Below are 27,003 nucleotides of genomic sequence, written 5' to 3'. Positions count from 1 at the left end.
TAAAGCGGGCACTGGCACAGCCATCACCACCAGCCATTTTGTGAATTTTCCAAAGTCCCCTTGTGAATCCCCCCCCCCCAAAAAAAATCACTGAAAGTATTCAGTGAATTCATAGCAAATTCACAAATAGTTTGAGGTCAGTTGAAACATATAAAAACTATTCATATGACAGATTTCACACAGGTGGACTATTGAAATGTGAGGGGCCAATAGTTATAAGCAGGACAGATTCCTCACTTAGGTATAGGTATTAGATGCTGGAATAACAAAGGAAGCTAGTACACCAAATAATGACAATTTAAAGCCGTAAATGACAAACAGAAACTTGAGTTCTTTCTGCCCATAACTTTCCTTAAGAGTCAGAAGTGAGCTTCTCAAACTGTTTTCACTCCTTAAGTAGATGGATCTATGTAACATTCTATACCTTGGGGGAACGTACTGTAACCCCCATATTCCTCATTTTCATATAATCATGATCTTACATATAAAGCATGCCTTGTAAGGTATCGGGGAAGGTTTATAATCTGCTGAAAGTCATTTCTCTATCCATATATGTGTATCATTAATGCCTATCACTTGATATCACTTAAAATCTATCTTTGTAGTTAATAAATTTGTCTGTTTATTCTACCTGAAGCCGTGTGTTTGGTTTGAAGCGTGTCAGAGACTCCCCTTGGAATAACAAGCCTGGTGCATATTAATTTCTTTGTTACATTGATGAACTCATAAACTTGCAGCGTCCAGCACGCATAACTGGACACTGCAAGAAGAAGGTTCCTGGGGTTGTGTCTGGGACTGGAGATATTGACTAGTGTCATTGGGTTGCACAATCTAAGGACCAGCTTACATGCCAGAGGTTGAGCGTGAACAGTCCAGGAGTGGGGGTTCTCACAGTACAGCAGGGTAAGTCTGGCTCCCAGAGTCAAGGATTAGGGTGACCTAGCAGATCACTGGTCCAGGTAACACCACGGGAACGTCCGAGTCTATATAACATTTTTGGTTCCCATTACTCTGCAGCTTGCAAAAAGAGAGACTATGGTGGCAACAGTACACACAGGATGAGGGAAGATCTGGATTGCAGCTCCCTCAGACATCATGAGGATAACAACTGCCCATAGCCATCAGTCATGAACGTAAAATAAATGCCATCCCAAGGAATGTTAACACTCTTCCCTCAGATAAACTATTCTGAATTACCAATTAAATGCATTTTCAAACAGATGTACGTCCAAGACTTATTTTGGTATTTTTATGGCTAATGGAATATAACTGCTAAGAAATATTTTCACTCTGCGGGGCAATTTGCAGTAAACATAACTGTGTGAGACCACAAAAACCAATCTCATTGCTTTTGGATAAAAGAAACATAGAATGTTAATTTATTAAAGAAAATATTTAGATGGTGAGGTTTGGAAGAGTCCTAATTCAGATAAATTTAATGTATGAATAGTTTTCCAGAACTATATCTTCATTTTACCTTTGAACATGATGAAATTCACTTAAAAGCTGTTGTACAGATATATGATGTTGCACACAAGGCAATATACAAATATCTCAAAAAATTGTGATCTTAAGTAATACTTTCCTAGCTATATAAATGCAGTCCACTCCTATATAAATATTTGCTCAAACTGGAGACAAGATAAGCCATGTTCTTTCACATTTATGATTCAGAACCACAATTAGCTGTTGGCCAGAGCTTTGCACCCTAGTGAGAACAAGTTTGCAAGCTTATTCCTATTCACCAGTTAGTGTTGATTCTGACAAAGACTAGAAGAAGGCTTTAAGCAAGTTTAGTAATCTTAGCCCCTGGAGGGTTTATGGCGGTAGGGAATGTTACGGTACGGGGCTGCCTCTTGCCAGGCCTCTTCCCTCCCCTCCATCATCTGGCCTGCCCCCACTAATGCTAATGAAAGCTGAGCAGCACCTTGCAGAACTTGGCCTTTATTCAATTTTCTTCCTAATGTCCATCAGTATATAAACTCTCTGAAAGATTGATCATACTATCATGATCTGAGCCAGACTTTTTCAACATTAAAAAGGATCCTGGCAGGACATGTCAATATTTACAAAAGCATCACATTTTTATTAACAATTTGATTTCTACTAAGAGTTATGCATGAGACAAAGCCCTGTAATTTTTTTTTAAAAGTACCCATTGGTAACAAGGTCTTTGTTGTACAGCTCACCAATATCCTTTACACACGAGTAGGAATATTTTCAAATGTAATATTTCAGATTAAATACATTTACAAAAGAAACCCTTAAAAATCTTACCAGTTACCTGAGGTAGTGAAATAAGTATTTGAAGTTAGATAACATGAATATGCTGTAAGCTTGCTAATGTACCCACTCTAAGCTGACGGGAGAGAGCTCTCCCATCAGCTTAACTACTCCAGCCCCTGTAAGCAGCAGTAGCTAAGTCAGCAGGAGAAGCTTCATACTGGCACTTAGATCATTGTAACTTACATCGCGCAAGGGGGTAATTTATTCACACACACCCCGCAGCGACATAAGTTATGCTGACCTAAGCTGTAGTGTAAACATATCCAAAGGCCATGTCTACACTACAGAGTTAAGTCAATTTAAGTTACGTCGATGGTCATAAGCTGCTTTAATTATAATGGTTGTGCACATCCACACAATTCTCCTTGTGTCGCTGTAGTGCATCCGTAGTTGGTGCTCTTACATTGACAGAGAGAGTGGGAGCGCACTATTCCGCTGTGCAACTTGCCACACTCTGCCACTGGGAGATCTGGGAATGGATCGCAGTGCATCATGGGGGCATGTTCAACAACCCATGATGCAGTTCTTTCCATCCCATCATTCATGGGCTTCTGACTTCCCTTTTGCACTGTTTTTGCACATCCCCTGTAAACTGTGTGCCCACCATCTCTGCCTGAAAGCATAGATCCTGCACTACTGACCAGTCTGGTGAGAAGTATTATGAACACAACACAACTAGTCCTGCAATATTTCATGAGCTGCAAAACAGAAAATGAATCTGTGGTATTTGCCTTGTTGTGTGCAATCAAAACAAACAATTCAAGATTGCTGCTGGCATTCATGGAACAGCTGCACGTGGTGGACTATCAGTACCGGGCTCGGGAAATAAGCACTTAGTGAAGGGATCGCATTGTATTGAATGTAGAGGATGATGAGCATTGGCTGCAGAACTTTCAAATGTACAAAGCTACGTTCCTGGAATAGTGTGAAGAGCTTGCCCCTGCCTTGGAGTGCAAAGACATCAGTATGAGAGCTGCCTTCACAGTGGAAAAGTAAGTGGTGATTGCTGTGTGGATGCTGGCACATCCAGATTACTACTGGTCAGTCATGAATCAGTTTGGAGTTGGAAAGTCCACCATGGGGTTGCGATGATGCAAGTGTGCAGGGCCATTAATCACCTCCTGCTATGAAGGACTGTGGCTCTGGGTAATGTGCAGGAAATACTTGATGGCTCTGGGGCAATGGGATTCCCTAACTTCGGTGGGGCGATAGATGGAATGCATATCCGAATTTTGCCCCAAGACCATCTTGTGACCGAATACATCAACCAAAAGGTCTACTTCTCCATGGTCTTGTAGGCGCTGGTGGATCATTGGGACCATTTCACTGACATCAATGCAGGTTGGTCAGGGAAAGTTCACAGTGCACAGATATTTAGGAACATTGAATTGTATAGAAAGCTGCATGCTGGGAATTTCTTTCCAGACTAGAAGATTCCAAAGGGGGATGTGCAAATGTCAGTGATCCTGGGAGACCCTGCCTACCCCTTTCTCTGGGGGCTCATGAAGCCTTACATCAGGAACCTAAACAGCAGCAAGGAGCGCCTCAACAACAGGCTCAGCAAGTGCTGAATGACCGTTGAATGTACCTTTGGCAGATTAAAAGGTTGCTGACACTGTCTATTTGTCAAATTAGACCTCAATGAGGAAAATATTCCAATGGTCATAGCAGCCTGCTGTGCTCTGCATAATATTTGCAAAACAAAGAGGGAAAATTTTCCCCAAGGGTGGAGCACTGAGGTGGACCGACTGGCTGCTGATTTTGAGCAGCCAGATACCAGGGCAATTAGGGGGGCTCAGAGTCTATTTGAATCAGAGAGGCTTTGAAGGAGCATTTTGACAATAAGCCCCAGTAATGTGTCTTTATGTGATGCATTCAACCAGGCAATGTTTACTTGCCACCTTGAATGACTCCTGTAATGCTTACTACTTGCGCTTTAATTGTAGTGAGCAAATGTTCCTGCCTATAGCCCGTGTTTGAATTTGTTGGCATAACAGGAGAGTTACATTGGTGGGAGGAGCATTTCAGTGTGTGCACCACTCTTCTGCCAAAAGCTGAATTTTGTTGACAAAACTGTGTAGCGTAGACAAGGCCTAAGAGTAGGGAAAGAGGAAAGAATACCACAGGTACTGAGGGTTGTTTGTTTATCTTAAGTATACTGGCAATAAACTGGTTTTGAGGGTCACCATTGTATTTGAAGTTATCTAGGCAAAGTAGATTGAATTAATATAGGTATGGCTGAATTAACAGAGAACTTCCTGCAGCTGCAGTGAAGGTGAGGGGAATTTGGAGTTTGGGACTAGGTGGTGGGGGGCAGAGGAGAATGAAGAGAATATTTGGTTAGAAACTGAGGTCCAGAGTTTAGCAAAGAGGATTTGACTGAATATCAACACAACTAATCAATTATTCAGAAGCAAATCAGTTCATTAATAGTGTCCATTATATACAAATTATATATAGAGAGGGCCAGTTTACAGTCAAAGAACATTATATATGTATGGTAAACAACTGAGAACTCTCCTTACAGCTGTTACATACATGTTCCTTAATTTATTTTTATGGCAATGGTGTTGCCAAAATTTAGATACTTTCTTATATCAACAGAATAGGAAATATTGGATGTTCAAGAGATAGTTGCCTCTAACGTGTGCAATTGGACTCCCAGGCTTTATGTTCCTCTTTCTAATTACAATATAATCAAAGGGTACAGACTTAAAAATTGTATTACAAAAATAGGTGGCACAAGTTAAACACGTCATCCTAATGTGCACAAACTGTCTGGTGAGCATACACCCTTCAGTGAGTTACTGATTCCATAAAAGGAACAGACTGAGTTATGCCCATTTTTAGCAACTGAGGATAAGTACCACAGTTTTGGTACAGAATATAAAGAAGTGCTGAAGTCTTATACAGCAGTTTCAAATGGCTATCAGGCCCAAATCAGACCCATCATACTGTGCAACACATTAAATTCATAGTTCTGTAGCCTAATGTCTGTCCATCTGCTCTATGTAAACTTTTTGTGGACAGTGCCTGTTTTTCTTCCACATAATTGCTTTCTTTAATGCTGTAATCACCAAGGACAAGCAGAGGTTGAACTGTACTCTGCTAAAGCTGAAATGGAAGCCAAATGTGGCAGAGTTTAGGTTTTTTTTCTTTTCATCCAGAGTTGTTATGGTGGAGCCCCCACTAGGAGTGCATGAAAATGGATAGCTCAACTCTCAGACATTCATGCCTGGATTTAAATACAGATTGGACATGAATGCCATGTGGATAAATGCCTGTGAACAATCTAGAGGAGAATAAGTGCTCAGGGAGATTAAGAGATTTATTATAACCACTCTGAAAGCTGTACCTTTATATGGCAGGATTCCTCATTTTTCAAATCACTGCATTTAAAGGAGCAGAGATTTATATGTTATTCTAATAACTAACCAAAACCCCCTCAATGCTAAGCGGCATATGTACATTTATTTAATAATTTATGTAGCCATTCTTGCCATTCAGCAAAATGAATATAACCATGAATATCTGATCCTCTTCTCGTATATCCACATGCAGTACTTCCATAACAAGTCAAAATAGTTCAGAACTGGTTAGTTACCTGAATTTATTGCTCAAGACTGTTCACTGAAAACACAGGTAAAAAACAATTATTTTCTATCTACACAGTATATCTTCAGTAGAAGGAAGACTGCAAGTGGAATTGTGTTGAAATTCTCCTGCCTTCTCCACATACTATTTTCTCATCAATTTATGGCCCAAACAAGAAAACCCGGAGGGGGGGAGGGGGGAGGGAAGAAACCTGCTAATTTATACTTGTGAGTTCCTGTCTGATTCTCCTCTCAAGGGTGAGAGGCTTGGAAGCACACAGAAGATGGGGCAAGGGGAGCGGAATAAGAGTGGAGGAGGGAAAACTGCAAATTTCTCTCTTATACCAAAGATCCATGAGAAAACAAGTCAGACCCACAGATCTAAAAAAAGCCATCCTCACCACGCTACCCTCACCACACACAAAACAACAGCATCACTACTAAGAGCAATGGCAGCACTGATTAATTCCCCTGCCTTCATTTTACCCTCTCCAAGACAGCTAACATATGTGCAGGGCTAATTACGGATGGTCCAAGAACAGTAATTTACAAGCAAATTTTCAAATGGAAATCTGTCCAGGTCCACAGAGAACTGAATTTGCACAAAACAATTCCCCCCCACCCACCCCCATGCACTTTCCTCCCAAAGTTGCTGAGGCACCTATACTGCATGCATTTGGAAGGAAGAAGCCCCCAATGATTTCTGGAATTTCCCATTTTTTCCTTCTTCTGGAGAGTCATTTCTTCCTCTTCTCCCCAAGTTTGAGGGTTTTTCCTACTATACTGTGCCCCTTTTCATACTGTGCAGTGAAGGGTAACATGGCCATGTGAGTCTTCAGAAAACTCCCAGAAAGGCTATTATTTGGAATCGTAAAAATAAATAAGATTTTTTTATATAGCTCCTTTCCCCTTTCCAAAAGCACCTTGAAAAATAAGGACCAGGTCTGAAATCTTTACTCAGAACAAACTGCCATTAAAGTGAATAGCAGCCCCATAAGTCAAGGAGGCAATGCATCAGTTATACTGTACTTCCATCCATTTTTCTAACTGAATAATCCCATAGACACAATGATCTAATGAGCATATGATAATATTAGGCCTGATACGCTGACAATCTGTGAGACAGAAAAAAAACTTATCTTGATCTCCACATAGGGTAGAAAGACTAACAACTTCTGAGTAATTCTACAAATATCATGAAAGTTTGGCTGCTAGGCCATTCAGTATTAAGTGGGAAATTCCAAAATGAAACTGAGAGGGCTTCTGAGGGGTTTGTTAGAAATAAGGTCTCCAGAAAAGATATCACGAATAATTGACTTTATTCAGTGGAAAGGGGAGGAGAAAAAGTTTCCACCCATTGCACACAGTAAGCATTTCATATCCCTTGATACTGTAATGGTCCATACTGAAGTTACCAGAAGTACTATTTGTTTATGGAAGGACATGGTTGGAATTTAAAGAACTTATCTACTTTTGCTTGTGGTGTGTGTTGAGTGCAAGCGAAAAAGGAAAGAGCAGGAGACAAGTTCTCTCTTAGGTTCATTCCAGAGCATTTGCTTAATGCTTGGGTTGAAATTGCTAGACTTCTTGGAACCCTGGGTTCAAATGCCACAAATGTCAATTTACTCCATTAGCTTGGTGGTTTTTTAAGAGACCCGTATAAACAAAGGGCCTATCAAATCTTTATTGATATTAAAATCATGAGTTTTGCCTAAACAAGGAATAATTAGGGAACTGCATAACTGGAGTTGCATATTAAGATAATCACTAAAATATAGATACCTCTGGGGCAATAGACAGGCACCAAACTGCACATGGAATGATACATAAAAATGGCAAGAGAAGGGCAGGCTGGGGAAATGTCATTTTAAACAACCATTAAACCAATTGTTCTGAAATGAATCGGAGAAAGAACTTTTCTCAGGTCTTTTCCTCTCATGTTTCCAACTCCTCAGAAGCCCCTTCTCAGCTTCCTTTTTAAAATTCCCAGTTGTTACTGCCAAAATTTCATGCTATGTATAGCATTACTCAGAAGTTGTCAGACTTTCAATCCTAAATGGAGATCAAGATAACAAGACTCCCACCTCACACACACATTGTCAACATATTAGATCTAACATTGCCTTTAGATCATTGTATCTGTGGGATTATACAATTAAAAAACTGATTGAAGTAAAATTGATGCTAGCAATTTGCTGTAGATACTATGAGACTGCTTCATATTTCAATGTTGTTGTTTTTTCCCCCCAGCAGAGCGGGGGTAACATCTGATGTCATATTTCCATGCGAAACTTCTTTCAAATATCACCAAACTTTTAACATGAGGAATTATATGTTGCGCTGCTCAGTAATTTAATGGTCAAATCACCTAACCTCCAAAATGAGACCGATTCCTCTTCTACCAAGACAAGATACAGCTTGTTTGAAGATTGCTTTGTTTATCTTTACATTTGTTTAGCTGTGTGGGGAAACAAAGAACAAGATATACAAGTAAAGTGGATTTTTTTCAGTTTTGATTATCTTGGGGCTTGGATCAGAGTGGTTTTGTTTTTCTAGCTTTAGTGCAATGTGAAGCCTCTGATTATGGGCTCTGAATTAAAAAAACATATAAAGGCTGGGGCATGTGTATATGCACACTGGTGGGGGGAGAGGGGCAAGAGACAGGAAATCCTGAAGTCCTTATTCAAATCTGAATCAAGCAATCCCTCTTGTCAGACAAGATTCTCATTGAAGTCAATAGAAGTTTTGCCCAGGAAAGGTGTGCATGGAATGTCATCAGTTTTTTCCTCTCAAGTGTTTACTCAGGTACAACTCTCATTGAAGACAATGAGACCCAAATCCTACTCTGGAGATCTGCATTGACATTAAATGGGAAAGAACTGCTACCTGTATTTCCTTCCTGTCCCTGATCCTATTAAAGCCCCTCTAATGAGGCTGAAGATATGCAGCAGGAGCTAGAGTGGGAAGCTAGCTTTTCTCTGCCTGATTGCAATACCCCAACCTCATGGGGGGGGTACCACTATTTGTTACTGCACACAGACCGTTGTCAGATACAGTATTAATGTAGCATGAACTGGTGTCCAGTTTTCAACTGGAACACCCAGTTGAAAAGGGATCCTGGCAGCTCTGATCAGCACCGCTGACTGGGCCGTTGACTGTCCAGTTTGTGCTGCACAGTGGGGCTGGCAGGCTCCCTGCTAGCCTCCACGTCGCACAGCTCGCAGGAAGCAGCTGGCATGTCCCCCTACTGGCTCATATGCATAGTGGCAGCCAGGGGGCTCTGCACACTGACCCTGCCCCAAGCGCCAACCCCACAGCTCCCATTGGCCCGGAACTGCAGCCAATGGGAGCTGCAGTGGTGGCGCCTGCAGACAGGGCAGCGCAAAGACTTGCCTGGCTGCACCTTTGTGGAGAAGCCGGGGGGTGGGGGGGACACATGCCACTGCTTCCGGGAGCTGCTTGAAGTAAGCGCCTCCTGAAGCCTGCACCTTCACCCCCTCCTGTGGCCCCAACCCCCTGCCCCAAACCTGATCCCTCCTGCCACCCTCCAAACCCCTCATCCCCAGCCTGGAGCACCCTCCTGCACCCCAAAACCCTCATCCTCACCCCTGAGCCTGCATCCCTAGCCAGAGCCCTCACCCCCCCACACACCCCCCAACCCCCTGCCAGAGCCCCCTCCCATACTCTGAACCCCTCATCCTTCTCCCCCCACCCCGAGCCCTGAGTCAGAGCCATCACCCCCTCTCGCATCCCAACCCACTGCCCCAGCCTGGATTCGCCCTCCCACACTCTGAACTCCTCATTTCTGGCCCCACCCCAGAGCCTGCACTCCCAGCTGGAGCCCTCATTCCCTCCCACACCCCAGCCCTCAGCCAGCCCGGTGAAAATGAGCGAGTGAGGGTGGGGAGAGCGAGTGACAAAGGGAGGGGGGGATGGAGTGAGCATGAGCAGAGTCTCAGAGAAGGGGCAGCACATGGGTGAGCCCTCGGAGGAAGGGCAGGGCAAGGGTATTTGGTTCTGTACAAGTAGAAAGTTGGCAACCCTATATTAATGCACTACACTTTGGAACCTCTCATACAATATACAGGTGCCTGCCTGAAAGATCCTACAATCTAAGTAGGTAATTCATGTGACAAAGCCTGGGAAAAGAAGTGAACGTAAAGGGTAAAATCTGGACCGTACTGAAGTCAATGGGAGTTCTCCCATTGACTTAAAAGGGGTCAGCACTTCACTCACTATTTGATATTCTCTCAAGTTTTCAGTTCTTTTTGCATCTTTTTTTAAAAAAAGTTTCATATCACCCTTACTTACTCATTATTGATCCTTTTCTACATTAAAGTTTATCTTTTCAGTTTAACCTTATTGTTTCACTTTCCTATAAAATTATCTCTTTGTCACACCAAGTTTTCCCTCCCTGCCCTTTCACACAGTGGCTTTGAATTTGTCTATGCTTTCTCCCCTCCAACTCCCTCATCATAGTGAACACCGTCTTTTCTCTCAATATGGTTTCCCTTTCCTCCTGAAAAAATAAATACATAGAAAATAACCCTGTTCTCAGAGGTTTGGTTCTACTATTCTCAGAGGGCTGTGAAGGCATGTTACTGATGTACTGACAGCTCTTTTTCCTCCTGGGGGGCCTAGAGCTTCCTCAGGAAATGGCCAATGGGATTCTAGCACTACATATTCCCATAGTGGAGGGATGGGGTAGGAAAGTTGTTACTATTCCATTGCTGTCCTTAACTCTTGGCATCAGAGTCTCTTCCCCAGGGCCTTTTATAGGCATCTTTGGGATGCAGTGGGTGATCTCCAGCCCTACATAGAGACAGTCTGGAAGGCAAGTGGAAACTTTAGGCAACTGATTTGTGCATGAAGCAACTGAAACGAGCCTATTTCAGAATCCACATTGTGCCTTCCATATTTCTTACTAGCATGTCTAATTTTGCTTGTCTACTTTAGCGAATGCTCAAAAACATCGTGAAATACTTCATTATGAATGCAATCTTTCAAAAGTTACCAGTGTATGGAAGGGTTGTCAAAGGGAAAGCAGACATGTTATTTGATTGGATGTTTTCGTTCTTCAGAAAATGCATTATAAGCTCATCGCTTCTGCCATTTTGCATTTTCATGCACTGCCTCAACCACCGAAATTTAATGGCATCTTATCTATAAGAGAGTGACTGTAGAGCGGGAACAGTCCTGTCAGACAGATTAAATGGAAATGCATACTGTATCCAGAAACAAAGTATGGTGACAGATTTACACATGAGTAACTGGAGATCAGTTTAGTCACATTTCTTGAGCTTTTTCTATGATTATATGTAGTACAGTAAGCATAGTTTATTATTGATAAGGCCTAAAACAAGAAAAGAACAATTGCACGGAAGTTACTCTAAAATTTAGTGATAAGAAGCTGCACATTTGTTCTCACTAAAATCCCAGAGATATGTTAACTGCACTGAATTGCAATTACACCACCTGATATTACTATTGACAAAAATCATTGTTACATAAAGGTACGACTAGCATTAGTAATACTATCAACAACTCAATTACTCAGGATGTCACACAGATCTGTCTAAAGACAACACAATTAATGTGTTTTGTGTAAGACAACACAAAACACATTAATAAAAACAACAACATTCTAGAAATGTTAAGACCCTGATACAGTTATAGTCTTTAGTCTCAATTATTTTGCCTTGCATGGGCATAAATCAGTATTTAACAGTTATTACTGGAATACACAGTAGATTTTTTTTTTTGGTGATTAACTTTTTGGAAACATATTGGAGAAAAATTTTAAAAACTAAAGACAATAATACATCAGAATAATTTTTATGTGATTTGACTCATTGGACTTGTCCATCTACACTATCAACAAGTAGAGTCAATTAGTAAAATATGTAGGCTAAGATTTTCAAAGCCAATTCAGGGATTCATATGCCCAATTCCTATTGATGTGAATTTGAACATCTTATCCATATTGTTTGCCTAGCAAATTAAAGCCACAATTAGATGCTGTTTGGAAGGTTAATGGATGAGCCAAAAAAATAATTAATTTATTCTAGATCTTTGACAAAAATCAATTCAACAAAATTCTGATAGCACCTGTAAACAGGCATGGTGAATATCTGAACAGGTAACCCTGCAAAAAGAACTGCACTACCATTTTGACTGAAGCTAGCCCCAAGATCTAGGTATTTTTATTTGGAATAAGAATAAGCTGATGGGGACTGTGGCTAGAAACCACTGTCATGTCAAGAAGTGTATGTGCATAAACCTAGACCTAGTCCATGCTCCATAATGCCCTTTTTGTAAAATCTTTCACGGAGGGCCATCCAACAGTCAGTATGTTTCAGTTCAGAGAAGTTAAAACAGGGGGCAAACAATTTCTGCCCAGGCCCCACTGCAGATTTCCTATGCGGGTCTTGATGGAAGACCAGAGAAATGTAAGTTACTGGACTGAATCTTTGCAGCCTAGATGTATTTTCAGCCTGCACAGCAAAATGTTATGGCTAATTTATAACTACCCCAGTACTTACAAACAAGTCTTTTTAATAGAACCAAAGGAGAGACAGACAGATAGATGACAGGGGCAAAAGCATTCCCTGCTTTAATATTCCAGATGTGATGGTAAAGTTGAAATACTTCATTTCTGACTAGTATTCAGGGCCTCTATGTTGAGTCAAAAAGAAAAGGAGTACTTGTGGCACCTTAGAGACTAACAAATTTATTTGAGCATAAGCTTTCGTGACCTACAGCTCACTTCATCGGATGCATTCAGTCAGCCTCTCTTATTTAAGTGTTCTTACTTAGCGACAGAAATACTGCTTGTTTTCTTTTGAAGTTACACAATTTTAAATTGTGATGTTCATAAAACTTTAGAAGTTTACAACTGTTCTCCAGAAACTTCATTTCTGAGTAATAAGTCTTTAAATGCCAGCTTTGCAAGTCAGGATAATACATTATTGTCCAAGCCTGGTACTTCCATGATTTTTTCTTCGGTTTCCTCATGTCTGTATGTAACAAGAGCCGTTGACGTCAAAAGAGTTGCAGATAAAAGTCAAAGAGAATATAATGAATTATTATGACCATTTTTTATTCTCTAGAAGTGAGAGATTTTAAGTTCAAACTAAGAGCACACTGGTGCTGATATACAGTACTTTCGATACTGGGTTTCAAATACCACATTTTTAACTGTATTTTCTATATGTTTTGTTCAACACAAAACATTAGATATTAACCAACCACCATATATTTTCATGCCAAACTTTCAAACTTATTTTTAATTAATGTGCCCATGGTTAAACTGAGCCATTTGGTCTATATTATAAATATGTCAATGGTTCTGCTCTTAATAGCTTCAATAATTTGCTTTAAAAGTTAATTATTTTATTGGAATTATATTGAAATGCAATTAATATTTGTACTCTTGTACATCATCAGGAACAGACATATTTGTTTTCGTGTATCTTTGATTAATGGAGAACATGATGAAACCCCTGCATTATCTGCTTTTCCCTCTGTCACTGCTACTAGCGGAAATTTGGAGACGACTGAGTTCTAAACTATAGTAATTTTGTTCCTTAATTTAATCTTTTTGAGGCAAGGATCTTATCTATTTAATTTAAACTAGGTAGTTTGCCTTGGAGTAAGAGAGCTGGTGTATGTAACTGGCATACACAAGAACACAATGTAGGCAATTTAACGAGCTGTAAAAATATTTAAAGAGGCTTTAAAGTAAAGTTTGTTTTAGTCTTACATTTCAAAGGCTTTTTGAGAACATAGATTTATTTGGGTAAATTGTCAAACTTATGTTGAATTATGTGAAGAAAAAAAACCCCACAGTATCCCTTGACCATGCACCCAGTCCCTGATATTAGCTAAGTTAGAGTGCCCGCTCAAATTTTCTTTAATCCCTGAGGATTCTCCCCACATTTTTATTGTTCACTTTATATTGCCTCTCTTTTAGATCCCCCGTCACAGATACCACTCTGTTAGCTACTGCAAGACACTTCCTTCAGGACACAAGATCACACAGCTCTTACACACTTGAAAAGGATGACCTGACAGTGTAAAGTCAGAACCTCTCTCTGAATGTGGCCATTGCTGGAATTTGCTCCCATTTCTAAAGAGTTCTAACTTTTTTGGAAATATTGTACAACAAAGATACATCACAGGGTCCGGTGGCACTGCTTAGCTGGTGGGACATTTCTCCCTGCCTTTTGGAGAATTCTTAATTGGCTCCAGGTGTCTTAATTGACCTGGAGCAGCTGCCATTTCACTTATCCTGGTACCAGGGATTTGTTTAGCCTGGAGCTAATATATCTATCTCCCACTACTTTTCTATTGCCATCTGGCCTTGCCCCATCACAGAATGAAACATTACCTGATGAAAAATTCAGAAAGGCAACTACCAAGAACAAGGCAGATTTTGAGTGAAAAGAATAGAAGACCAAGAACAGAAGAAAGTGCTACCTGGATTACTGTGGACAGAAGAGAAAGGAAATTGTAATGGCCCATGTAAATCTCACAAGATATATTACCAAACAGAATTTTAAATTCTGTGAGATCCTAAGAATTACAATGCATGCACAGATGGTGGGACAAGGAAATGTAAGTTTAAGACATAAGTATTGTACATATGCCTCTACACAGAGTGGGAGAAAAACTGGACAGTTGGGGAGAAATTAATACCTTGAAATGTTGTTAATAAGTATAGTGTGTGGTCATGACTCATATGATTTGTTGCCTGCCAAATGCCAAAGCAGAAAAAGACATCATATTAAAAAGGAAGACAAGTGACTGACAGGGTTTGGAAAGAATTCACAATCGTCATAGTCTATATTGAAACCAATGATATAAACAGAATGAGAGGGGAGACCATACAAACCAGGCTTCAACAGTCAGGGAATTTAAACAAGTACAGCTCAAATGCTAGTTCTCTCAGAAATGATACTGATGCCACACTCAGGAAGAAGTGAAGAATGGCAGATTAAGAATTTCCATACATCTTTAAAATTATACAAATGGGACTATTCTTAGGGTAGCTGAAACAAATAACAACTATGTTAGTGTTTGGGTTTCAAGTGTGCTTAATGCATCCAAAACAGATTAAAAACAATCCCTACCTCAGTGAGCATTCATTTAAAATTGGACCGACAATTCAGTTCAGCTAAATAATGCTTCAGATGGCAGTATCTGAATAGATTTTGCGGGAGACGCTGTTGTTGACACCTTTATGGAAGAAGCATGTTTGAAACGCAGATTAAGGTGTAGAGAGTGTAGTCGTTTGTCAGAAAAGAGGACGACAGCACAAGGGTCAGAAAGCAATGAAGGGAATAGTGGGAGAAGGAAGTTTGGGAGGAGCAACAGAATGAGAAAGAGGAGTTGAAAAGATGAAAGCAGAGAGACAGGGTTCAATGTAGGATGAGGGTGCACAAGGAAGGGAGGAAAAACTTCAGGTCTGGCACTTCTTATCTTAGGTATAATGGCAATCTTTATGCTCAGCTGAAGGCATGGATTAGCAAGCCAACTTATCTCAGGTTTAACAGAGTAGCTGAGTGCTCACTTAAGTTCCCAAGCAGCTATCATGAGTTTGCTAGAGAACTCCCATGTTAACCATGTTTACTCTTGAGAAAAGACAGCTGAGGGAGGATCTGATAATCTTCAAATATGTTAAGAGCTGTTATAAAGAGAATGGTGATGAATTGGCTCTCCATGTTGAGTGAAGGTAGGAAAACAAGTTATTGGGTTCATCTGTAGCAAGGGAGATTTATGTTACACAGTAGGAAAGTCTTTCCAACTATAAGGGTAGTTAAGCTCTGGCATAGGCTTCCACAGGAGGCTGTGAAAACCCCATCACTGGTGTTTTTTAAGAACAGGTTGGACAAACACTTGTCAGGGATGGTCTAGGTTTACTAGGACTTGTCTCAGTGCAGGGGGCTGGACTTGACGACTTCTTGAGGTTCTTTCTTGAGGAAGCAGCATTGGACTGGGGAAGGGATCCTGACGGAAAGAAATTCAGCCAACGAGACTTCTGAAATACATGGGGAGAGAGACCTTTGCTTTGAATTTATTTTAGCTTGTTAAATTAGGCATGAGTTGTGTTTTACTTTTCTTCTCTTGTAACAAATTCTGCCTCATTACTGGTCATCACTTAAAAATCTGTCTTTCTGGTCTCTGCTTGCTGATTAACTTAACAAGGCAGTGTACTTAAAGGGGAAATGCACATCTCTCTCTCTCTCTCTCTCTCTCTCTCACACACACACACACACACACACACACACTGTCTGGCAAAAAAAAAAAATCCCTGGAACCTAACCCCCCCATTTACATTAATTCTTATGGGAAAATTGGATTCACTTAACATCGTTTCGCTTAAAGTCACATTTTTCAGGAACATAACTACAACGTTAAGTGAGGAGTTACTGTATTTGGAAACTAAATTCAATCATTAAAATGTAAAACAGATGGATTTTAATTCTACTTTAAACACAAATCTCAATGTAAACATAACTATGGATTGACTACTGATGCTCAATATTTAGTGCTGAATTACGAGAGGAACAAGTCTCTACAATTAGCAGCATGTACAAACTGAACATTTAATAGTAATATGTCACCTTTTTAAAATATAAGTTTCTAAGAACACACACACACACACACAAAAACAGGACTGGCTTACATTACAAATAAATTTAAGTTCCAGTTTATCAGAATGGATTTTTTATGTTCCTGAAAAGACTTAGATTTCAGTATATAAAACCGTAAATAGGACTCACTATACTGAATAATTCTTGGTCTGGGTTGTGAATTCAGGAATTGAATAATCACAGAGCTTGGTAAAAGATCTACTGTCAACTGCCTCACTAAAGTAAATGGCTCCTATGTTCAAAACAACAAATAATGCCCTAGGTTGCAATTTTTTTGAGTCATGGGAAGTGGCATCATATGCATTTTGTACACTCATCCTCTATATGCCAGTATTTTCTACCTTATTTAAAATATTGACAAAAAACTATTGCACAGGGAAGCCGTTTTAGTTGCAGCAGCACTTCATTCGTTCACACTGCATTCAGCAATTACTTTAAAGAAAGCACTAAAGTGTTTTTCCTTCTCAGTTTCAAAAATTCAATACAGACATGGATATACCTGCAAGGAGATGCAGTTTTTACCATGGTGATGCTGCTGTTTATACACTGTATTTTTTCTGATAAACAGGCTTTATATTTAAAACAATGTAATTTATAATTAAATAATGTAGGGATACTAAAGTACAGTAACTTTTTTTTTTTGGCTCTATTTGGTTTATATCTAGCCAGATATCTAGTCTATCTCGTTTATATTTTGAAGATAAAGACTGTAGTGAGAAGTTTTAATTACACAGTCAAACATAATACAGCTGAATCCTACTTCTCTTCAGCAGTCCATTGCAAATTTGTTTGGAAGCAAGAGAGGGGCTGTTACTTCACATAAATCTGTTCTCAATTTGTATTACTCCCCTCGCAATATAAAACACTAACACGTCTTGCTTTGTGGGAATAACTCACAGATGACACAAAACAAGGAGCAGTTGCACTCCAATATTTTCACCAACCTTGCAATTGTGTATTAGCTTCAAAAAAGCATATTCCTCTGCCTTGCACTGATCTTGGATGTCTTTGCAATCCATGAATCACTGCGCTTGGAAACTGGATTTTCTACTGCAGATGGCAAGCACTTCACTGTGCCAGACAACACAGGAGATAGCCCCGTAACTGCTCATGTGTAGGCTTTAGAAAACTTTTTCATGAAACAAAGGCTTCTGTTTGTTTTCATCATTTAATTTACCGCAGAATTTAATCTATTAAGAATGACTGGACCTGTACATTGGGCTTAACAAGTGGCTGCTTTTACAATCAGATTTTATATACATATGTATATATAATGGCATTTTATAAAGAAAGCAGCTCAGTAGCCTATTTTAAAAGTTCATGGTATTATTTAAGCAACAGTTATTGCAAAAAGAGTGCTGAAAGTATAGATACATGTGCATGTGATAAAACAAACGGGCCAGATCTCACTCAGGGCCATATTATACTCTCAATTTTTAAGCAAACAAGTCCACAGGGAAATCCTGCCTAAAATTCAATGGGTTTAGGTTACCTCCTCCGACAGAACCTGCCCCTCCCCACACTATCCCATCAGTGGGTGGAAAAGCATGTGTGACCTACCCTAAAACCTAGCAGATTCCACGGGGATCCACATGAGGTCAGAGCCATCCCTGTGTTTCCACACTGACACTGCATATAAGCAGCATGTTAACTCCCAGGCTACATGGTTGTATGCTTTGACCCTGTTTGTTTAAACAATATCTATTTTTGAAGATTTTTTAATACTCAAACATATTTGGTTTGTACAGAATTTGATATATAAATAGCACCTAATATTTTAATATGTATCCCAAATGAAAGGGAACAAATTATAACTATTATCTTTATCAAATTAGCTGTTTCAAGGTGAGTCTCATTCTCATCTCAATATCCAGGGATTTACATGTGTAACTCCTGCTAATGGAAATGGTGTTTGTAAATCCCTGTGTATGAAGATGAGAGCACATACCACTAGACTACATACTGTCTGCTCTCAGGGATTAATTAAAATGTACTATTGTTTTGGCTTTGAGATTCTGCCAGGGTGCTGAAACAATTTTTATAAGGAGGGTCCTGAAAGCCATTGAACCAAACTGTAAACCCTGAATATGATGGAAACCATTTCAAGCCAGGCAACTCCTAGTTCCAGCATCTATGTCTGCTGGGAAAATGAGTATTAATAAAGCTTAATGTCTAACCCACTTTCAATGGCAGAACATTATGGAATGAAAACAATGAAACACACATAAAACCTGCAGCAGTGCTGAGATTTTGCCACCTGACATGCAAATTCCTAATTCAAAGATACAGAAACAGAGATATAGAAATAGGTAGGCAAAGAGGACAATACACAAAAAAGTTTCACTCACCATACATTCTGTGAAGACTTCCTGATTTTTCAGGATTTCCTGTGCTCCCTAGACATGGTATGAAGTTAACCAGGCCCACATTTTCAGCGGTTTTCTAAACAGACTGGTATGGGTGAAAAACTTTGCATGTGTTCAAGCAAACTGAAAAACTGCACTCACAAACAAGGAGCTAGATGTGCAATTACCTCCTCTCTGATGTATGCAGCCATAAATAATCTGGGGACATTTATGAGGAGACAAGACTAAATACTCTACTTCAGATAACTCTGAAATATAAATACTTCAGTATTATTCAAGTCCTGTGTATCTTACACATTACTCATTTCAGTGATGCTTCATAACAAGTTCTGTTGCTGCCATGGCATAAAGTACAAAAATAAACTTGTTTTTCTTACAAGGAGCACTTTCTATAAATCACATAAATTAGTGCATATTTCACTACAATAATCCAATCGAAACTTCCATTGAAGACATTTAATAAACAATGATTTTTTTTTATAACCTCAGTGCTTTTGATGATCTGCATTGTTGGCGTTTAATTTCAATGGGAGTTGTGCACATGATTTAATAGGGATTATGCCTACATCTGAACTATGAACAGTTCCATAAAACTACTCTTTAGAAGTCCTACAATTCTAATAGAGCATCTGGGTTGTTTTAAAGGAAAAAAAACACACATTCACCTACGCATGGTGAAATAGTCATTCCCATTATATCTCCGCAACATCATCACATTTTTTGCAATAGATTCTCAAACGATGAACTACTGCCATGTACACAGAGGCAGCATAAAGACTACACACCACTTAAATCCTGTTTTCAGGATGTGTATTGTGCATAGGCCACGTACTAGTACTTTGCACAGGTAGGGTTACTAGGTGTCTGGTTTTCGACCGGAACACCCAGTCGAAAAGGGACCCTGGTGGCTCCGGTCAGCACCTCTGATCGGGTTGTTAAAAGTCCAGTTGCCGGTGCAATGGGTCTGACAGGCTCCGTAACCGGCTCCGCATTGCTCCCGGGAAGCGGCTGGCATGTCCACCTCCTATGCATAGGGGCAGCCACTGGGGCTCCACGTGCTGTCCCCACCCCAAGCGCTGTCTTCCCAGCTCCCATTGGCCAGGAACTGCAGCGCGCAGAGCCCCCTGGCTACAGAGCTAGAGGGATATGCTGGCCACTTCCAGGAGCCTCCTGAGTTAAGTGCTGCCTGGAATCCACACCCCACACTGGCTTCCCCATCCCAACCCCCTGTCCCAGCCCTGAGCCCTCTCCTGCACCCAAACTCCCTCCTGGAGCCCGCACCCCACACCCTCTCCCACACTCCAACCCCCTGCCCCAGCCCTGAGTCCCCTCCCACACTCTGAACCCCACAGCCCCAGCCCAGAGCCCCCTTCTGCACCCCAAACCCCTCATCCCCAGTCCCAACCCAGATCCCACACCCCCAACCAGAGCCCTCACCCCCTTCCACATACCCCAATCCCCTGCCCTAGCCCAGAGCCCCCTTCTGCACTCCAAACCCCTCATCCCTGGCCCCACCCCAGAACCTGCACCCCCCTGAACCCAACCCCCTGCCCCAGCCAGGAACCCCCTCCAGCACCTCAAACCCCTCATCCCCCACCCCTAGCCAGAGCCTGCCCCCCCCAGTGAAAATGAATGAGGGAGGGTTCGGGAGAGTGAGTGACAGAGGGAGGGGGGATGGAGTGAACAGGGGCTGGGCCTTGGAGAAGGGGCGGGGCAAGGGTTTCTGTGATTAGACATTTGGCAACCCTATGCACAGGTTGAATTTCATCCCAGAAATGGATTTTAGTACAGAACATTTTAAAGGTATGCATTTAGTTTGAAGAAAAAAAACACAACACAATCATATATACATCATATAAGGCCTCAGTCCTGTAACCTGTTGCATGCAAACAGACTGGCTACAACCACAGAGAGCTCCACTGACTTCAGTGTAGCGCTGCATGGACATAGCAGCCTAGCTGAGCACTACACGTTGCAGGATCAGGACCTAAGAATTTAAGGTATTACATAAATTAAACTACATTTTTGGGGGCAGATACCACATTTTTTGCTCATTGTTTCTACAGTGTCTAGAACAATGGAGCCCATAACTATGACTGGCGCATCCATGTGTTATTTTAATACAAATAATAAATAATTACACTGATCCTAGATGAAACCTATATTTTTCCTCCCTTTTATATGAAATAAACCAAAATGATTGTTAGGATATAGATATTCAGGCCTGTCTGCAAAGGCCTGTACTTTAAGAATTTAGGGGTATTCTTATCACTTGGCTAGTTCTAGAAGTATAAAAGAGAGAATCAAAATCACTGTCTGCTGGTGTAAGGGCCTTCTCTTACTGTGACAGTCTGAGGCCCTGTGCTTAGGCTAAGGCCTTTGGCTAAGCAGCAGAGGCAGCCATAAGCTAGGAAGCGAACGGTCACATCCTCACATTCCAAACTAGTCACATTGAAAGAAGGTGCTATTGGGCTGTTAGGAATACAATCCTGTCCTGATAATGCCTATCACCTCCAGAGAAAGGGAAGTGCCTAGAAAAATGTAAAAAGGAAACAGCATCCTGTCTGGCAAGAACTCACTTATCAATACTGGGATGTGAAATCCTCACTTCTGTATTGTTTTGTCATTATAGTTCCCACTTTGCTATTGTTTGTCTGTATAATCTCTGTCTGGTTCTGTGATTGTTCCTGTCTGCTGTATAATTAATTTTGCTGGGTGTAAACTAATTAAGGTGGTGGGATATAATTGGTTACATAATCATGTTACAATATGTTAGGATTGGTTAGTTAAATTTCAGGAAAATGATTGGTTAAGGTATAGCTAAGCCGAACTCAAGTTTTACTATATAATCTGTAGTCAATGAGGAAGTGGGGGGGCCTTGGTGGGAGGGGGTGGGTGTGTGTAAAGGGGGAAATGGGAACAGGGAATGAGGGTAAGGAAATTGGAACCATGTTTTGCTAAAGGGGGAAATGGGAACAGGGAATGGGAGTAAGGAAACTGGAATCCTGTTTGGTTAAAGGGAGAAATGGGAACAGGGACACAGGTGTAAGGCTCTGTGGTGTCAGAGTTGGGAAGGAGGATACTAAGGAAGGAAACTGGAATCATGCTTGCTGGAAGTTCACCCCAATAAACATCGAATTGTTTGCACCTTTGGACTTCGGGTATTGTTGCTCTCTGTTCATGTGAGAAGAACCAGGGAAGTAAGTGGGTGAAGGAATAAGCCCCCTAACAATGATGTTGAAAGATATTATCTCAAATAGGTTCTTCCTGCTTCTGTACATAAAATTCTAACCATGTTTATATTACAAGCATTTCATTCACCTTGATTACTTATAGGAAAAACACTGCATCAAGTGACCAAAACTACTCTGCAAAACTCACAGATGTCAGCTGGTCTTGTTAACATAATAGAATATTTGATCCATCTCCCACTGAAGTCAATTAGAGTCTTTTGATAAACTTCAGTGGGACATGGATTAAGACTTGAATGAGCAAATCAAACAGGATCAGGCTTGGAATGATTTTCTTACCATATACTGTAAAATACACCAGCAACAAAAATATCTTTATACACAGTATTGGTGTATTATCCCTATATGCAAAACAACATTAGAATCAGTTATGCAAATAATTAATTTCAACAAGTGTTGCTACTGCCTTAAAAATATGAAAAGTAAAACACTCTATTAACAGGCTTTACAGCTCAATAAAAGTCTGAAGACAAAAAAAGCCACTGAATAGGTTTAAACTCTGTAAAATGCAAGTGGAGTACAGGAAGAACCTGGACCAACAACACTGTGTGCACCAAAGTTTAAACCAGTACCTTTGAAACAATACAGGCAAAAAACCATTAGCAACAGACAAACACTCAGGTTGGGTCTCATTCAAAATCCACTGAAGCCAGTGGGATTCTTTCCATTAACTGCAATGTGCTTTGGCTCAGGCCTAGATCATCTTTAAATCATATTTAATGTTACTTTTCTCAGATCCATATCAATAATACTCTTTATCTACAATACAGTACATAGTGGGCTAATCTGTGGTACAAGTTTACTTGGCTTGCACAGAGAACATTTTGACATAAGTTTAGTTCCATTTGTTTTAATCCGATATTTACCAAAAAGAGTTCTAACATGAAGATTTACTAGGAGGCATATTTAAGTCATTTAAAAACCTTAAATCTAATGCTACTCCTCAGTGTTACAGGCATAGGATATCAACTTTGCTGCTTCTATTTCTTATTGGCACAGAAACTGAAGTAGGTGTGTGTATAAACCAAGAGTACTACCAAAAAAATGCCAAAAAATACCGATATCATGAACATTTTTCACATGACATATTTGCCGAAGTCAATTATGTCAATATTGCAAAGAACCAACAGTTTAAATAGGCTTGCATGAACTAAGCAGACAAGCACATACACCTCACACAAGAGGAAAATATATAGGTTTAAAGCTTACCATTATCATTTTTAAGATTTCCATTGCTGAGCTGTTTTAATCTCTTCTGATGTGATTTGCCATTATAGTGGATTTGTGCTTGAGCAGCAGAGTTCAACTGAATGTTACAAACATTGCACAAAGTGAAATTGGTGTGTTTTTTCTCCTTCTCTTCCTTTTCCTCACTGTCGTCAGGTGCTAATTCTGTCTCACTTTCCCTGTCTGGTACACTTGGGAAACCTGGGGTGTAAGAATGATTACCATGCGGTACATCAGGGCTCCAGGGCTTCTTCATATTTTCTAAATAAAAAAAATCAATAAAAATCATGAATGATGCACAGTATCTCAACACCTGGAAAGTACAGAGAAGCACTAATGGTTAGTCTTCATTTTTTATTTTAGTTCTTAAAGTATACAGTTTCATTTCACACATTTTGCTTTCTCTTAGTGAGTCTTTGTTAAACCCCAAAGTTAAGCGAATGCAAGTATTTACACATTTTAACAGGACCTGTAAGTCTGTCCCTGGAGTAAACTGTCCCTGCAAAATCCTTCTCTAATTAAATTCTATTCTGACTTTCCTATTACTTTGCTGTATTTGTTCATTAGCTGCACAAAAAGGGCAGAATGAACCATTATGTGAAAGAAGCATTACTCTAATGGTTAGGGTCACAGAACCAGAAACCAGGAAACCTTTGTTCTGTTCCCAGCTCTGTTATTAACCCACTGTGTTTTCGGCAAGTAACAGTACTTCCTCTTTTTATACCTCAGTTTCCTCCAGTGCAAAATGGGGCGGGGGGGGGGGCGCGGCAGCAGAAAGAGGAGAGAGAGAGAATGATGCCTACCTGACTTAATAAAGCACTTTGAAAGTTCCATAGATGAGGATTAGATAATGCCAAATACAATTATAACAACTGGAGTTTAACACACTAGAGGTATGTTTATTTGCGAGCTCCACACACCGATACAATAGTGCTTCTCTCAGACAAAGCGAAGATACAAGGCATTGCTTACCTCAACCAAGCCCAAACCAAAATTTTGAAACATGGCTCATTTCACCAAGCTCCTTCAACAAGGAAGAAGGGGATTGGGGGAGAGGAACCCTCTTGGGTTACTACTCAGCCCCACCCCAGTTCTTAGAGATTCTTCTTCCTAACTACTAGATTAGATCCCCGCCCACCAACTCACTTCCCTCTTAGTGTGCTATGAGGACTCAATTCTGCACAGCTGGTCCAGCCCTAGGATTCCATATTAAGGACAGGCGATTATATTCCTTCTTCTTGCCAGAAGGGAAATTAACCTTTTCCTTAGCAAGCGCTGGATGGGATCTACAGCAGCCAAACAGTAACCTTCCCTGAGAAAGCTCAATTATTTACTATAACAGAAATATATTTACATATGAGATGGAATGTATAACCCCACTTTGCCCCAGCCATGAAGGAGTTAAGGGACAGAGTTGCTACCTCCTTAGATGTGGCTAATTGGTTGACCAGTAATAGTTGGGATAACAAACTTCAACCCAGGCAGATCAGGGTGGTTTTCAGAGAGGATGAGGACAATCCTGTATGAGCAGCAAACTGGCAGAAAGCTGCCCAAAAAGCAGGACTTGAAATTCCGTGAGGATTGGGGGAACCTTGCCAGTCTAAGCAGGATTCCAGTCTCCTAGTCTCCACAAGCTAGAGATCCCCAGGGTCCTGCTACCAAGGACCTGGGTGGAATACCACATTCCTGGGTAGAATACCACATTTGAGAATAGTGGGAGCTAATGGAAAAGCTAAGGAAGAAAGTTCTTAAAGGGTAAGTGTCCTTCTAAGGGCCCCAAGAGCAAATCAGATGGCTGAACCCCCTTGAAACATAATCATAAAGAAAACTGTAAATAAGTAACATGTTATCAGTTTTACATAGCACCTAGTACTATAAATAGGCCAGTGTTAAGCTCTGTGTGGAGGACAACATATAGCTATATTCCAGTATTTATACAAATTTTTGTCTGGCTACAGGGGACAGGCAATAAGTTGCTTTATCGGTGGGAGAGCTGTAAGGCACACCCTGGAGGCCCTGTTGAAAGATTTCCATCAAAACCCATGGGAAAGCTGAAGCTTATTTCCAATCTTTGTGATTCAGTATGCTGAAGATACCAGAAGCATAAAAAATCCTGACCCTGCAAGTTGCAGACAGATCACTCTTGTATTGATCACTTTAATTATTGTACAACTCCTACACTCTCTCTCTGCACTTGTCTGGACTGCTTTCAAGTCAAAATCTAAATTAATCATAAAACCAAGAGTAAAATATCAAAGATGATTCTGTTTTTGTTTAGATTCTGCCCATTTTCTCCTGTTCTGCTCCAAAATACTCTAAAGAGAAACAACAAACAAGCATTACCGGTCTCTTATTTTAGTCTCTTATTTAGTCAACCATAATTTAAGGTAAGGTTTATCTATAAATCCCGATTCTCCTCTCACATCAGGGTGAACCAAAAGTAATTCCTGTGAACTCAGCGGAGAAGAAGGGAAAGGAAAATCTGCCTTCTGGAAGCTAAAGTGAAATAAATGCAAATATGAACCTTTAAAATTAAAGCAGCTAAAATTGGGTGGGCAGGAGTCAGATAAATCAAACAAATGTATAAGTCATGCTCCATGCACACACACCAAGTTTAATTCATTATTGAAGGAATATGGTATATGAATGCAGTACCCAGTGAGAGTTTATTAGGAAAAATACCAGTTCTGCAAACTTAGTGGATACTTGTAGACTTAATCAAGGCACTTCATGCTTTAAGTGAAGTTGCATTCAGTTTTTCCAAATATGGTGCCCCTTTTGATGCCTCCATAATACACTCAAGTCAGTCATACTGAGGAAAGTGAAAGACCGCTGCTTCTGTACATGAGGGTTAGCAAAGGCCATCTTTCTTTTCAGATCCACAGTCTGAGTCCAAAAGCAAATCAAGACTAGGCTTCAGCTTTTAATTTGACTACAATCAAATTGGGGGGTGGGGGGCAGAATTACTGCTCACATTTTACCCACAGCAATGAATAACTAGCAAAGCTGATTCCTCCAGACATATCAGATCCTCAGATGGCGCTGTGCATTTTGACAGATTTCTTTTAAGCTTGCATAGCAGTATACGAAGTCATTGCCATCTGTACGTTAACCCGGTGTGCACATTTAATTGTAAGCATCGACCCACAATCTCAGTTTTGCTTTTGCTCTTATTACAATGGATTGCAGACTGTGTTTGAATTAATACCTGACTGTTTTTAATATTTAGTGAGAGTTGCATATCTTTTATTGGTATATATACTTGTGTAATGGGAGGGGGAGACAGCGCGTAAAATAGTACAGACACAAAGAAGTGGGAGCATGATCAAATACATTTGAGAAACACCAGACTACATCAAAATACTGAAAGCTGTTCTACCCAAATGGGAGACCTTTCACATGCTCAACTACCATCTCAAGCAGTGGTGGGCAACCTGCGGCCAGAGGGCCGCACGGCCCATCAGGGTAATCCACTTGGAGCTGCGGGCAGCTGTGCAAATGTAAACAAACGGTCTGGTGGTCCGCCAGCGGATTACCCTTATGGGCCACGTGTGGCCTGCGGGGCACAGTTTGCCCACCACTGATCTCAAGGCTTTGGCTATATCAGAACCAGAAAGTATTCACT

At 40.5% G+C, this 27,003-nt stretch overlaps 1 protein-coding gene across 2 annotated transcripts in view; it reads right to left on the bottom strand.

Annotated features, from left to right (window-relative positions):
• The window catches only part of ZNF385D (zinc finger protein 385D), a 620,384-nt gene that overhangs the window by 461,444 nt on the left and 131,937 nt on the right, over positions 1 to 27,003 (bottom strand). For both annotated transcript variants that reach the window (XM_074945662.1, XM_074945663.1), the window contains one exon: positions 23,361 to 23,639. In XM_074945662.1, coding sequence (XP_074801763.1) covers positions 23,361 to 23,639 — 279 coding nt within the window. The remainder of the gene's footprint in view (positions 1 to 23,360; positions 23,640 to 27,003) is intronic.

This window comes from Natator depressus, chromosome 2 (assembly GCF_965152275.1).
Source record: "Natator depressus isolate rNatDep1 chromosome 2, rNatDep2.hap1, whole genome shotgun sequence".
In the NCBI taxonomy this organism is placed as follows: Eukaryota; Metazoa; Chordata; order Testudines; family Cheloniidae; genus Natator; species Natator depressus.
This window is presented reverse-complemented; position numbering and strand designations above follow the sequence as displayed.